General features: G+C 40.9%; 1 protein-coding gene across 3 annotated transcripts in view; it reads right to left on the reverse strand.

The window, feature by feature from the left end:
* The window catches only part of rabgap1 (RAB GTPase activating protein 1), a 125,957-nt gene that overhangs the window by 4,922 nt on the left and 106,056 nt on the right, over positions 1 to 14,979 (reverse strand). For all 3 annotated transcript variants that reach the window (XM_074689963.1, XM_074689962.1, XM_074689964.1), the window contains 3 exons: positions 13,809 to 13,913; positions 11,560 to 11,643; positions 1,704 to 1,775 (listed from right to left, as the gene is read on the reverse strand). In XM_074689963.1, coding sequence (XP_074546064.1) covers positions 1,704 to 1,775; positions 11,560 to 11,643; positions 13,809 to 13,913 — 261 coding nt within the window. The remainder of the gene's footprint in view (positions 1 to 1,703; positions 1,776 to 11,559; positions 11,644 to 13,808; positions 13,914 to 14,979) is intronic.

Genomic DNA, 14,979 nt, shown 5'->3' on the forward strand with positions numbered 1-14,979 from the left:
TTGTTTCTGACGTCGCTTCAAATTGAGTTTTTGCCAATAAATATGCCACAGTGTTATTCCAGCATTTTGAATTAACATTGTTGTAACTTTGAGTTATATGTTGTATTACTCGCTGTAATTCGCTGTTCCCCCACACCACTTACAGAAGCAATTGCTGTCAGTATTATTGCTCCATTAGTAAAGAAAGCAAAAGATGGAACAAGCACAGGAACAAATACAATGACAGAGCTGTTGACACACACACACGCACACCCCTGCTGCATCTTTAACAAGACTTGTCCTTACAGCAGTGAACCTTTGTGAGTCCTTTTGTGAGTCCTTGGGCAGTCCTGATCGAGTTCTCTGCCAAAATGGCCCCTCTCCCAGCTCCAGTCTAAACAAATAGTTCATGAGCCAAATGTACCAGAGCTGGAAGTGAGCTGGCTGGCCGAGGCTCCGCGGACTGACTCTTCATTCTCACCAAAAATCTTTGGTCGTGCTTCCAGCCGGGACAATGAAACTGCAACAGCGTTCGAAACACACCTACAAACTCGGGTGGCAGGAGTTGAATACTGATGAAAAATTGCCCATTGAGGATAATAACCTCTGGGATTAATCAAAGGCTTTTTGTGACTTTTGTTGAACACTTGAACAGGCGTATGTGGAAAAAAAAATACTGGAACTACCAAAATGTGATGCTTTATGAGTGTTTTCACACTGATACACTGCAAAACAGACATCTTAGACAGTTTTTATGTCTTACTTGTAGTAAGAACTGTCTCATTGGACTTAATATGAGCCACACTGACTAGACAAGTCCATAAAAAATATCTGATTTGCTATTCTTAAGCAAAATCCTAGAAAGAGTTGTATACCAACAGCTTGCTGACTTTCTTTTGTCTATCATTGCGTATGAAACTTTCCAATCAGGCTTTAGGCTCCACCACAGCACTGAGACAGCACCGAGACAGCACCGAGACAGCACTGAGACAGCACTGAGACAGCACTGAGACAGCACTGAGACAGCACTGAGACAGCACTGAGACAGCACTGAGACAGCACTGATCAAGGTGGTATCACAGAGGTTAGAAAAGTGGGTGGGAATCGCTGGTTCTGCTTTAAACTGGTTCAAGTCATATCTCCAGGATGTACTACTTATTGAAACTGGTAACTAAGTCTCAGACCAATCATGTACAACCTGTGGGGTTCCCCAGGGTTCAATCCTGGGACCCCTATTGTTCCATTTTACATGCTTCCATTATTAGGCCAGCTAATACACAGCTGTAATGTGTCATCTCTGAAATCTCAAATCCAGGCTGAAAACAGTTTGATTTAGCTTTGTATAAGACAACTGAAAGTATTGTATCCGCACTCCTCTCTTAAAATTTAGTTGATGATTATTTTAATGTTTTATGGAATGAGTTTATTTTGCCTTTTTGTAGCTGTAAAGCACTTTGAATTGCCTTGCACAAATATTGTGCTTTACAAATACACTTGCCTGAGCTAATTTCAAGTTCAAGTTGTCAGTCACTAAAAATAAAGCACAAACACTTGCCTAGATTTCATTTTTTTACAGTGTGAATAGAAAATGTCCTATAAGTCCATTTAAACATTTGTCACTGACAGCACTGCTTGATTAACAGAAAGCTCTACTCATTTTTTTCCTGTTTTTTTGTAATCTATACATTTAAGCACGTACAGCAAGATTTTGGAATGATACTCACCCGGATTTTCTCCAGCTCTCCGCGGTTGGCCGTCTGTTGCTTCTCTAGTCGTTCACTCAGCTGAGAGCAGATCTACAAGAGGAAAAAGTTTGTGAATTGGATCAGTGATTCAGCGGTTTTTAACAGGTTATGAAACAGAATTGAAATAAATATCTATACATAAAGGTTGAAACAGAACACCAGGAAGAAGACAGATTGTTAGACAATTATTCAGAATTTCTGTGATTGCTGCTGGCAGGTTGGTGTCTGGAGAAGCTACCAACGACAATCTTTGCTCAGCCTTCGGGATCATTTCACATTTACGATAAGCTGCTGGGCTCGATTCAGGTTTTTGTGGATTTTAGAAGTTTTTAAAATCATTTATGAACTTTCTAACAAATTGTTCAAACGTTTTCTCAAGAAAAAACATATACCAGCAATAATACCGTCAAAATGTTGCACGTTCATTTCACTGAACTGAAGATTCTCTGCGTACTTAAGCTGAAGCAGGTGGAAATACAAGTAGGGCCAGGATGTATAAAATGAATCAAATTTATTTTATACATGTTGCAGTCTGATGGAAACAGGTAGGAGTTTTGTTTCCCAGAAAAAGACCATAAATTCTTGTTTGTTTTGGTTCTTCCCCCTCCTTAACATGCCAGCATGCGCAACCTTGCTGCTCTCTTCCACCTCAGTTTGTGTGTCTGAGTAAATCAGTCTGGCTGGCAGAGTCTTCATCCTCTTACTGCGTCTGTTAAGTCCATTAGTGATGTCATGAGGTCATGTTTTTCCAGCGAGGCTCACGAAATGTATACACAGGCTGAGTGTGCATGCACATCCTGACAGAATCACTGTTTTTATTCTCTCTCTGCAGAATACCGATAATACACAGCTCTGAACATGCTGTCAGACATACAAACTCACACACACACACCCACACTCTTGTGCTGTAGCTTGCCGATGAACAGAGGGATCGATGTGACATGAGTCATTCTAACAGGAACATCGGGTCATCCCACCTCTCTGCAGACAGACTCTGTATCTCCATCAGATCTGTAGCTGTAGCTCTGTTGCATTCACTGAACATCTCCTCCTCCTCCTCCTTTAGAGATCAATCTATACATCCATATTCGTATCTTTAGCTGAGCAGATATCATCTCACTCCTCCTCCTACATGTCTTTCATCTTGTTTTTCTACCATAAACTCCTTCATTTGCTGTGAGCTACCTTAACTATGCCCATCTTTTAATCTTCTCTCCAAAACTAACTGAGCGTTCATCCACATCGATCCTGCAGCTAGATCTTTATCTCCACTTAGAGACAATCTGACTTGTACTAATCTGTCTGCAGTCATTTTTCTCCTCCATGGAGGAATATTTTAGCTTAGATATTTTTTTTATTTACAGGGAAGATGAGAGGAACAAAGTGAACAGAATGATGTGTTCTGCTGGGATTTGAAGCCCAAGAGAGATGATAGTCTGCAGCAAGGAGTCCTTGCAGCTGAACCATCTGTCAGTTATTATTTGAGCTTATTTAAAGCTCCTGTTAGCTAGTTAAAAATAAAATGCAATCTTTACAGGAATAATCCTGCTCCATCGTCTCCTATGGGCCTCTATCCATGTGTGTCAGTGTCTGTTTATGTCTCAACCCCCTCCTCTGCCTGTATTTTGATGTTTTGGTTGTGCCAAGACGTTTCTGGGTGGAGAGTAAGCGTGGCTACCTCAGCCAATCATAGCACACATCAGCTATGATAGTGGATATAGGGCAGAGGAAGACAAACACAACCAGTGAGAAACGAAATGTCAAAAAGATAAAGCTTGGCTGAAGCTTTGGCTGAAGCTTGGCTCAACCTTCACTAGCTTTCAAGAACTTGGAGAGCAGCACAGGACAAAGAACGATGTCAGTTAGCTTTCTGTTAACCAGTTATGTGTCAAATACCCATGATTAGCTTGTGCTAACATGCCAAGTCAGGAGCACTGCTCTTGAGTCTCTCCTACATGGAAACGTGATGCTACAGGTGGTTGCTGGGCCAGTGAGTGTGTGAACACACTCGTGAACATAGTCGCGGTCCGAGGCTGTGGGTTTGTGCTACCGCTGGCACTGATCCAAGGAGGAGGAGCCCAGAATGTTGTGTTTAATCACAAGTAACGAAATATTCCTGTGGACCCTACCTTTAATGAAGCTATATCTATACGGCCTCAGAAAGCAAACCAAACCATCAGCGCTGAGGCTTTTTACCCTTACTGTTGTTTGGTAGGTATCAGACGAGGCAGGCGCTGAAGCAGCCTTTATATATACAGTTTCCAAAGCAAAGGCTCACAGTGAGTGATAAACTTGACTGTAACAATTAAGCACAATGAGATTTATCAGAAGAAATTGCTGGCTGGATTTTAAATTCACAGAAGGATCCTCTAAATCAACTTCAACACCAGGATGAAGAGGTTAGTTTTCCACAGTATTTCTCTTCTTTGACACTTTTTGTGTTTCATGAAACATATTTTATGGAGTTTTTTAGGAATGGCAACAGACAACTGTCATAAAAAAAGTAAAATTAAAAAAATATCTGTACTGAAGCCCTTGAAGAACTGTTTTTCGACGGTCTCAACATATTTCTCTCACTATCCAGAGAAAACAACTCTTACTTCCTTGGCATAATGAATTAATTTATCTCATTATCTTGAGGAAACTAAGCTTGTTATCTGAGACAACAAGATAATTTTCTGGCTATCTAAAATTCAAAACAGTAGGTTGAATGCTATCTTTAGACAGAAGACAGTGTGCCAAGCTGCCTTTCTGCTGCTGCCGCCCACATGATTGGGTAAGTAAAGCCCATCCTTGTTTCTTAGTGCTTTGTATAAAGTTAAAAAAAGCACAAAGAAACACCTTAGAATGGTTTGTTAGCTGCAGTAATCATCAGACTACAGTCATGAGGAACAGCAGTGTCACATGACTGTGTTTTGCCTGATTTTGCTCCCACATGTATCATGCCCCTTTATACTCCAAAGCCCACCGATAATCTTTGGATTAACTGAGTCCAGAAAACTTCTCACTATCAGATCTTTTTATTTGTGTAGAAACTTTTACTTCACTTGTCTTTCAATTGCAGTACACATAGCTGACATGGAAGGACCATCAAAACTTGTTCAACAGAAAAAAGTGTCGATGTCATCTCAACATTTTCAGACTCATTCATTCTCCTGGAAAATTTAGTCATGTCTAAAATAGTTTCCTTTCACACTGACTTCTGATAAAACTATGTTTGCTACAACCTAGCTCATCTACAACTGGGGGATTTAGACTTTCAGTGTCAAATGTATGTACGGTGGTAGGAAGGAAACAGTTTGGGTGCAATCTAAAAATGCTCAGCAAATCTTTTTTTAGCTGTAAGCTACAAAACAAATCTAATGCTAACAAGGCCTCAGAGACACCAGCACTGGCTCATGTCACTGTACCTGGCATGTACTGGCAAGCCCAAGTGCATCTCCATTCCCAGCCTCCACTCATCCAAGAGGGATTACTCTACACCACTCGACACCGTTTTTAGCTCCGACTCTAACAGACGTTTCTCTGTCCTCGTGGGCTGAAGGGGCAATTAGCGTACAAAGCTAGCTTGGCTCTCATCCCACCAAAAGGGGAAAAAAAGGAAAAAAGGAAACTTGGCATCCACAGCCTCTGAAATATCTGAGAACAATATTTGAGGAATCATTGGAGTTATCTGGGTTGGAAAGCAATGCAAGTTATTTTGGGACGTTCCTCGACTTGTCAATCCCACAGGCTTAAATGCTGCTGTCCTTCCTCTCCTCCACTGTTAATTTCTCTCCCTCTCTCCATCTATCACCCCCATCTATCCTCAGTGTCACAAAAAGAGCTATTTATGTCTGAGCCCCACTTTCACTCTTCGCTCTGCTCAGCACAGTTCCACGCTGCTTTCTGATGATCTGAGGGCTGCTGAACCATCAGATGTTGTTCTTTTGTTTCACAGCTTCTGTTAATTACTCTCCACAGTCAATATTTTTAGAACCAGGTGAAGCTCAGGTCTGTTTCTAAATATGTACTCTTGCTATTTCTGTCAACCCCACAGGGAGGGAAAGGAGCTGGATTCTTACATAATGCTTCCGCGCTGATGGTAACAGCACTTGATCTGGATAGGTTTATATCAAGTATTAAGTGACAAGATGAGATCTGAGGGGATGAAAATCACAGTAAGAGGAATTCGGAGAGAAGACAACTAAAAAAAATATGCTCTCAAGCTCAGCTGTCAAGAGTTCTGAGTTCATCTTCAGGACAGCTCATAAAATGAGATGTTTCTGCTCCATGAGCGAGATGAATGATTGAAATCAGATTGCTCTAATATTATCCTAAAGTATGTATGGCTACTTTTGCCCTGGTTGTGGCTTGATCAGAGCTAAGATCTTAAAACAAGAACATGGACACACACTTGATCTTGTTTTATCATATGGTTTGCCTGTTCTTAACCTTGAGATCTGCGATGCAGTGTTTTCGGACCACATGCCTGTATTATTTGAGGCTGCTGTTGCTTGCAACTCAGTTGAAGCTCCCGCTGCTCCTCGGCGCTGCCGTATTATTAACCCCTCCGCTGCTGGTCATTTCTCTGCAGCTTTTGATCAGAATTGAGTCATACCTGAGTCTGTGGGTAATACGGAGGAACTTTGTTCTTGGTTTCACACTACTTGCCAATCTGTTTTAGACACTGTTGCTCCACTAAAAATCAGGCAGCCCAGAACTAAATCTGAGCCCTGGCTGAATGACACGACTCGTGCTGTCAGACGCGAGTGTCGAAGAGCGGAGCGAAAGTGGAAAAAGGACAAACTGCAGGTGTCACTTCAAATGTTAAAGGACTGTTTGCGTCATTATCAGAAAACTGTGAAGGACGCTAAAAACAAGACATTTTTCTGATATTATTGTGGCAAACTGTCACAAACCATGTGTTCTGTTTAACACTATTGACTCTGTTCTTAATGCCCCTCAAACTGTCTGCATGGAAGCTTCTTCTGCCGTGTGTGAGAGCTTTCTTTCTTTCTTTATTGACAAAGTCAATTGTGCTAGGGCTCAAATCTCTTTTTCTGTGTATGACCCCTCAGTCTCTGTCCCGTGCTCTGCTGTCTTTGAGCAGTTTGAGCCTGTTACTCTGCCCTTTCTTCAAGGGATTGTGGGTCATTTAAAGCCCTCAGGCTCTCCAAGAGATGCTATACCCCCACGTTTATTTAAGGAGGTTTTCTCCGCTGTAGGGCCATCTGCTATGGCACTTATTAATAGCAGTCTGTCCTCAGGTGTGGTCTCTAACTTGCTAAAACATGCAGTAGTTCAACCTGTGCTTAAAAAAACTGGTCTTGATTCCACAGTTCTTTCTAACTTCAGGCCAATCTCAAAACTGCCTTTTCTTGCAAAAATTCTGGAAAAGATAGTTCACATTCAATTCCTGGCCTTTCTGGAAGAACACAATATTTTAGAGGTTTTCCAATCCAGTTTTAAATCCCTTCACAGCACCGAGTCAGCTCTTTTAAGAGTTTTTAATGATATACTTTAAGCTACAGACTCTGGTGACTGTGTTGACCTTGTTCTTTTAGATTTAACTGCTGCATTTGATACTGTGGATCACGATATCTTGATTTCTCGTCTGGAGCATTGGGTCGGCATTAGGGGCACAGCACTTGACTGGTTTACGTCTTACTTGACTGATCGCACTTTCTCTGTCAGCCTTGGTGATGCTGTATCCCCTTCCTCTGCTCCTCTCTCGTGTGGAGTTCCACAGGGCTCAGTCCTAGGCCCTCTCCTCTTCTCTCTCTATCTGCTTCCCCTAGGATCAATACTTAGGAAGCATGGTATTGCTTTCCACTGTTATGCGGATGACAGTCAGATTTATGTCCCCCTCAAAAAGAATAATAAGCACTCTCTTCAACTGTTGTTTGAATGCCTTGACGACATAAAAGCCTGGATGGGTCTTAATTTTTTAAATTTTAATGATAAAAAGACTGAGGTGATGGTTTTCGGTGGTACGACCCCCCCTGTAGATCTGGGTTCCCTGGCCCAGTACAACAAACAGACCATCACAAACTTGGGGGTTAAAATGGATCCCGATTTTAAACTTGACGGGCAGATTAAGGCTGTTGTGAGATCAAGCTTTTTCCATTTGAGGCAGCTGGCCAAAATTAAGCCAATTCTTTCGAGGCAGCATTTTGAATCAGTAATCCACGCCTTTGTGACCACTCGGCTGGATTACTGCAACGCTTTGTATGTGGGGGTTAGTGGGTCCTCCATCGCCCGTCTACAGACTGTACAAAATGCAGCTGCACGTCTTTTAACTGGCACTCGTAAATATGAGCACATTACCCCTGTTTTAGCCTCACTTCACTGGCTGCCCATAAAATTTTGATTTTAAAATTCTTTTATTTGTTTTTAAATCTCTCCATGGTCTCGCTCCGCCCTACCTCTCTGAGCTTCTGCAACCTCACTCACCTTCCCGTTGTCTCAGGTCAGCCGATCAGCTTCTCCTGAAGGTCCCTAAGACCAAGCGGAAGCTCAGAGGGGACCGTGCCTTTGCTGTCGCAGCCCCAAAACTCTGGAACGGGCTGCCTCATAGCATTAAACAGGCCCCGTCTCTGCCTATTTTTAAATCCCTTCTTAAGACCCACTTTTTCTCCCTGGCCTTTGAAGCACAGTAGCCGGCGATTGTTTTATTTATTTTTATAAATTTTATTAATTTTATTTTGCTTCTTCTGTGTTTTTATTCATTTTAATTTGTTTTATGTCTTTTATATTGCTCCTTGTCCTTGACATATTCATTTTACTTATGTTTTATGTCTATTCCTTTATCTTGTATCTTATTCACTCTCTTGTACAGCACTTTGTTTTAACTATGTTTGTTTTTTAAAGTGCTTAACAAATAAAGTTGGATTGGATTGGATCTTAAAAGAAGAGCCAAAGAAGGAGCGATAATTAAAGAAAGGTGAGCTTAGAAGAAGAGCTTAAAGAAGAATCAGTCCACAAATATCCAAAGTTCAGGATGAGGCAGAATCAGCTTGTAAGTTATGAAACATAAACTCAACGACAAGCCGACGGATGCAAAACAAATCCATGAAGCTGACAGAAGGAACATTGAGCCCTGTCTTTTGACAGGGGATGCCAATTATCACGCCCAGTTGGTCGAATTAATGGAATGAGGCAGAGGGGTTTTAAATTCACTTTATCATTTATGCTTTCAGTCATAAATTAACTAGTAAATTATTACATTTTCAGGCCAGTGGTTGTTCATAAGACAAGTTTGTCAAATGTAGGCAGCTTGAACTTCATTTCACCTATCTGACATTATAAATCAACAGATTATAACAAAATCTTAGGAATCTCTGAACAGGGCCAGGAATCGACCGTCTGTTCCATTGTTTGGATAGCCCTAACATGAATCCACCTTGAACACACTCTTGATAATGGTGCAAAAAGCCTGCCTTTAACACAGAGCAAACATATGTTAAATATAATTCTGTATATTGTGGAAATCAGCAAGCAGCAAATCACTACGAATATCTTCAAGTCTCTGTGAAGACCGTCTGTTTAGAGCTGATTGCAGTGCCACCTTTAGAGAAATTGAGGGGGTATTTTTGTTAGTAAGATAAGACTCTGTTTCCCATGAGCAGCTGTGACCTTTGCCAAGACTTGCATTTGTTTTGGAAGCAAATGAATGGAGAGCAGATCTTTTAGACATTACTTTTCTTTGATCAAGACAACTCTTTTGTAGGATACAAAGCAACAAAGTAATGAACCATTTTATTGTTCCGTAGCCCCATTGTTTGAAACATGACAATACACACACTCTATAAACTCAGTTTGTAGCGTAGTTTGGAGTAGGCCTCAGCCAATACAAATTTTTTCTGGACGGTATATTGTCCTACAATTTTTGATGATAAACAACATGATTTACAATTATTTTAAGACCAAATTAACCACTAATATTAACATAATATATAATCTACCTTTCAAATACAATGAACTTTTATTTCTTGCAAGAGTTTTTTACTATTGTAATTGGAATATCAGTGACTAAAAAAAACACACACACACAAAAAAAAACAAACAAACAAAAAAAAAAAAACAATAAAGATTAAATAGACTCTCAGTCAAAAAATTCACTTAAATAAAAAAATGTAATAAATAAAAAGTGTATTAAAGCATTTCTTTTGTGACAAACTCCACTTTCTGTGTCCATGTGAATTCTCATCATCCAGGTCAGAGTTATTCTGAACGTTTCAAACCGAGGAAACTGGACTGTTCAGAGTTTGTGAAGACGTTTCTCCTCTCATCCCTGAGGCTTCATCATCCTCATCAGCTTCATCCCAAACTATAAACAGTCCAGTTGTCAGGGTTTTAAGCGTTTAGAATACACTCTGTGAGCGCACACTGTTTTTGCTCTGTTCAGTTTATTTTTACTTAGTGGATCAAACGCTTCAGTGAGTGTTGACTGTCAGGACCAAGGCTCTGTATCTGCAGGTTCAGTTTCTTCCTCAGCTGGGAACACTGGTGGTTGTGTTTTAGGTGGACATGTGAGTTTGTTGTGTTGCCTTTTTTTGTTGCTGCACACTGGCTTGTCCATGTTGATGAGCTCCCCTTGCTCATTCAGTTTGAAGCTGAAATATTTCTACACTTGGACTGTGGCATTTCGCTTTACAATCATCTTTTTTCCTCCCAACTTCTGCTACGGTAACCTGCTTTTCCCCTCACAAGCTCATGAAGCTCACTTGCTGCACTCTGTGTTTATGCTAGCCTGCTGCTCGCGGCCAGCCTCCCCCAGAGACAAAGATTTTGGATTACTGACAAGAGGGTTCACTCTGTTTATTCCGCTACTGAACAATCGCACCAGGTGCTGAAAGCAATGCACAGAGTGAACTTTCTTATCATCCAATCTGTCTGGAGGCGAGAGACAAGGAAAACAAACACGTATGCACATGCCAATATATTGAGGCCCATTTCATTTATCTTGCGATTAAGTGACTATCGTGGGACTATTGTCCCAGGCCGTGGATTGTAAGTGAATCCTGGTTTTATCCTACCAGTCATCTAGCAAGCAGATCTAACGTAACCTCACTCTTCATTTTATTGATAGACTCTCAAGTTTGAACAAACCACTGTAGGATAACTGCTGCATTATCACAAACTGTTTAACCCATGTTCTAGCTCGTGCTCTATCTCTCTCCTGTTTGGCTTTCTTCTGCTCTAGTGTCCTTGTTCTTCTGCTTGCCTGTCCAGATCCAGTGTCCTCTATTACTTTGAAATTGTAAAAAAGTTTTGATCAACATGGTGAAAATGGATTCATGTTCACTCAGGTACACGTTCACCCCATTGTCCTGAAAAAGTGTCCTTGACACTGAGAAATATCATTCAGAAATAATCATTTTAAGCAATAATAATCTTATTTTCAAATGTAAATTATTAACCGTCAAATGTTTAAAAGTCATCACTTGTACAGTCCTCACAAAGCCTGTAAGACTTCCTGAAAAAGAAATACAATACAGAGCGCTCGAACTCTGAGGAAAAGCTCCATTATGACATTTTATTTTTTGTCTTGTCTTCTTTGTTTACATTTTTTATTGCTGCAGTATGAGTTGAGCTCACAGGAGGGAGAGGTAAAACTGACAGCAGGGAGGTCATTATGTTGGATCAAAAATGAAAATGGAACAAAGTGTTAAAATGAGTGGAGAGCAAACAGGAGAGGGTCTGTCTCAATTTTACAGTTTCACTTCTCTAAAATGTGTTTGTGAGGAAAACGTGCTTCAGAAATAAAGTTTCAACAGGATGAAAGTGCTGCGTGTGCAAACTGGGAGGAACAAAATGTGTTTCTATAAAAAGTGGTAAACACAGCACCTACCTGCTTATATTCTCCAATAATGGAACCGTTCTTCTTTATCTCCGATTCCGATTTATCAAGCTCTCGTCTGCACATCTCCTTCAGCTGTGGAGAGAAATACACACACACACACAGTTCCTGTCAGGATGTTTTATGGCGCACACACACCAAGGACAGCAGCAGAGACCCTAGAGACTGTGAGAGAGTCATGACATGTACATAAGACAGAGAGAGGTATTGGCAGACCTGAAGCTCAGGGCAAAGTCACAGTCTCCTCACAACCTCTATGCTCACCCATAAATCACTCACAGCTACAGCTACACACTCAACAAGACAGGAGACATTTGGAGGACATCACTAAACACACATGGGAGCAGACAGGTCTGTCCTTTGCATGGGAGGGATTCTTCACTGAACCCAGGGTATCAACATCAAAGATGACAGTCCTTTGACATTTGAGGTTTAAAGTGGAGAGTATGAGGAGAGGCAGAGAAGATGAGAAAGCCTTGGAAATGTGTGGACGTTACGTTTCTGTATCACATAGAGACAGACACATGCTCAGAGCTTGTTTTAAACACACAGATAGGAAAAAAAAAAGATGAAGAGTAGTTCAAAAAAGGACTCGTCTGAAAACAGAGAGATAAGTCTGTTGCTTAATGGCTGTTTTGTTGTGATTTGTCAAACCTTTACAGAAAAATGTTTGGCCTAAATGTGTATTTAACTGTAATCAACCTGTTTATACAGAGTCGAACGCCTTGCAGAAATGTTTCTTACATCTGGTTCTGTGGTGATTTGAAGATATTATTTGGCTGCCTTGTATTCAAGTTCTCTTGTTTCAGTTTTAATTTTCTTTACAGAAGTTATACAAGGTTAAAAACAAGGTTTTACGTCACGTTTAACGATGATTGACAGCTGATGTTCTCATGTATTTTTTTGCAGGATTGTAAATATGTCGAGAGGTAGAGTTAAGAAGAGACCAGACTCTCAAAAAAATAAAGTCATTGCTATTTTTGTCACCTGGCTCCACTCAGATTCTCCCAGATTTCCTCACAGTCTTTAATGCGCTGACTCTGGCTGAACAATGGCTGCGCCTGTGACGGGGGTATCTGGGCTGCGCTGCATACCTCCTCAGCTCACCTTTTCTTACCTTCTTCCATTACTAGACTACAAGGCCCGCCACCTTCCCCCGGGTCAGCTTATTTAATGTGAATTTCATCGTTTTGGTTCGCCTCTTGTTGGCCTGGGTTAGCATAAAATGTTAGTCACGTGGTGTGCGTATTCCCAGATCCTCAGTTCTCCTAGCTTGGTGTTATCTTCTGTAAGTTCACTTATATGAAATGGGCTGCGTGATCGCACAGGGTAGTGCTGTCCCAAATCAAACACTGCGGCTTTGCACTTACCAGGAATTAGGATTCCATTTCACAACCATTTACAGGTGTTCTTCTGCTAAACATTAATTACAACCATCAATCATTGTTCAATCTGTTCCTGCCTCTTCCTCTACCAAGCCAATGTGGCGACCATTGAGGGTGAGAAGTGTCCACCGCTCCACACACAACTTTAGCCTTGATTCGGGACACAGCCATAATTAGTGTGCTCAGTGTATTTTCTCACTGCCTTTAGTTCAAGGTAGTCTAGGCTTATTAAGTCTTTAGCAGACTTTCAGTTTGTGTATTTAACCCTCCTGGCAGGTAGTTCTCTCCTGCCTACTGCCAGTGCTAATCACTGTAATCTTTTGTTTGGTGAATAAACTCTTTATTTGTGTATCTGCTGACCCGTCCTGTCCCCCTGTTGTTCTGCCTGAGTCTCTGAACTGGTTTGTGACACTCGAACATCTTTTGCTAGTAATAGTTTGTAAAACAAGAGTCAGGGATGAGTTGGTGTGGTCATTGAATTGACTCTACCATCTAAAGTTGTCACCCTCTCAGAATTACTATTACGTGTAATGACGAATAGATTATTTTCATTAATGTCTGCCTGAAATACCAGTAAGATGCCGTGTCTTGGCAAGAGCACAGCCATCAGCCACTTCTAAGCAAAAACTACTATCTGAGCAAGTGTTGGTCATATCATGAGTAAAAGTAGTTGTATTAAACTTGCTGAGCCACATTTACCTGATGATAATTCCCAAATTTATGTCACCTCAGAATTTGTGATACAGTAGTGCTGACCTGTTCTGTGGTTTCGAACGCTGAGGGGCCTCATGAGATCTATGGAAAAGCAGGACTGATGACTGGAAAATAGACATCGGGTTGAAAAGTGGCTCTAACCTGAGCAGACTCTTCCTCAAGTCGCCTCTTCTCGTCCTCTGAGTCCACCAGTTTCTGTTTGGTCAGCAGAAGCTCCTTATTCAGGGCGTCTGCTTTCTCCTCGGCCTGATACACACACACACACACACACACACACACACACACACACACACACACACACACACAACATGACCCAATATTGGTGAGGTCATAGAGGTTAGTTTTGTCCTACTTTCTGCTAAGTTTCCTCTCTTTTCCTCTCTCTGTTCAAGGTGAGTCTTAAGGTGTTCCTGGACCACAGCAACTAGGGAACATATTTAGATCTCGGGTGATAAATTTACCCCTGAAAACAACCCAGCCATGGGGGAGAAGTAAAGAAAGCAGCAGTAGTAGAAGATACCTCTATAGTACCGCATTGACCCGAATATAAGACAAGGTTTTTTTGGTTTAAAATAATGTGAAAAGTGGGGTTGTCTTGTAATTGGGGTCTATATATTGACACATACTGATAGTTGTCTAGGCTCTGAACAACATTAACAACAGCAGAGGGTACCAGCTTTTAGCAAAGCCAGTGACCTCACGGTGGCAGAGGTCATCTGTAAATCACAGCAGAGACCCTGTGACAGGAGCTATGGATAGAAGTGAGAAATAGAGAGGCTCAGTGATTGTCCAGAGCAAAGTGAACCAAAATTTGGACAAGTTAACAGACAAGTAAGATCAAGTTATGATGCTAACTTTAGGATAATGATGTCAATGCAGCAGAGACGTTAAACAACTGTCAGCCAGCCAAAAAATATAGAGTTACAGAGTGTAATGTCTGAAGATAGCGTGTCTAAAAAGTGTCTGAAAAATATTAATTGTAAAAAATGTAACAAAGGCTCGGCCATTACCAGAACTCAATGTTTAAATTGCAAAGTGAGTGGTTCTTTTAGATCTTGCAACTGAAAACTGAGATACATATCTTAGTCAGTAGATTCAAAGCCAATTATGAATATAATTATAATTTCAATGATTCTCTCAGAATTTCAATAAAAAAGTAGTTTCTTTTAAAAAAGTCAATTTTGGCTATCAGTGTCTTTTCTGAAGATTAGCCTCAAAAAGAAGGGGGTCGTCTTTCAACAAGGGTTGTCCTATAATTGTGTCAATACGGTACTTTACAGAGGTTCAAGAACTTTGGCTGGTAGTGGAAGCA

Source organism: Halichoeres trimaculatus, unplaced genomic scaffold, assembly GCF_033239565.1.
Source record: "Halichoeres trimaculatus isolate MK-OKI-2021-1 unplaced genomic scaffold, fHalTri1.1 fHalTri1_scaffold_16, whole genome shotgun sequence".
Taxonomy (NCBI): domain Eukaryota; kingdom Metazoa; phylum Chordata; class Actinopteri; order Labriformes; family Labridae; genus Halichoeres; species Halichoeres trimaculatus.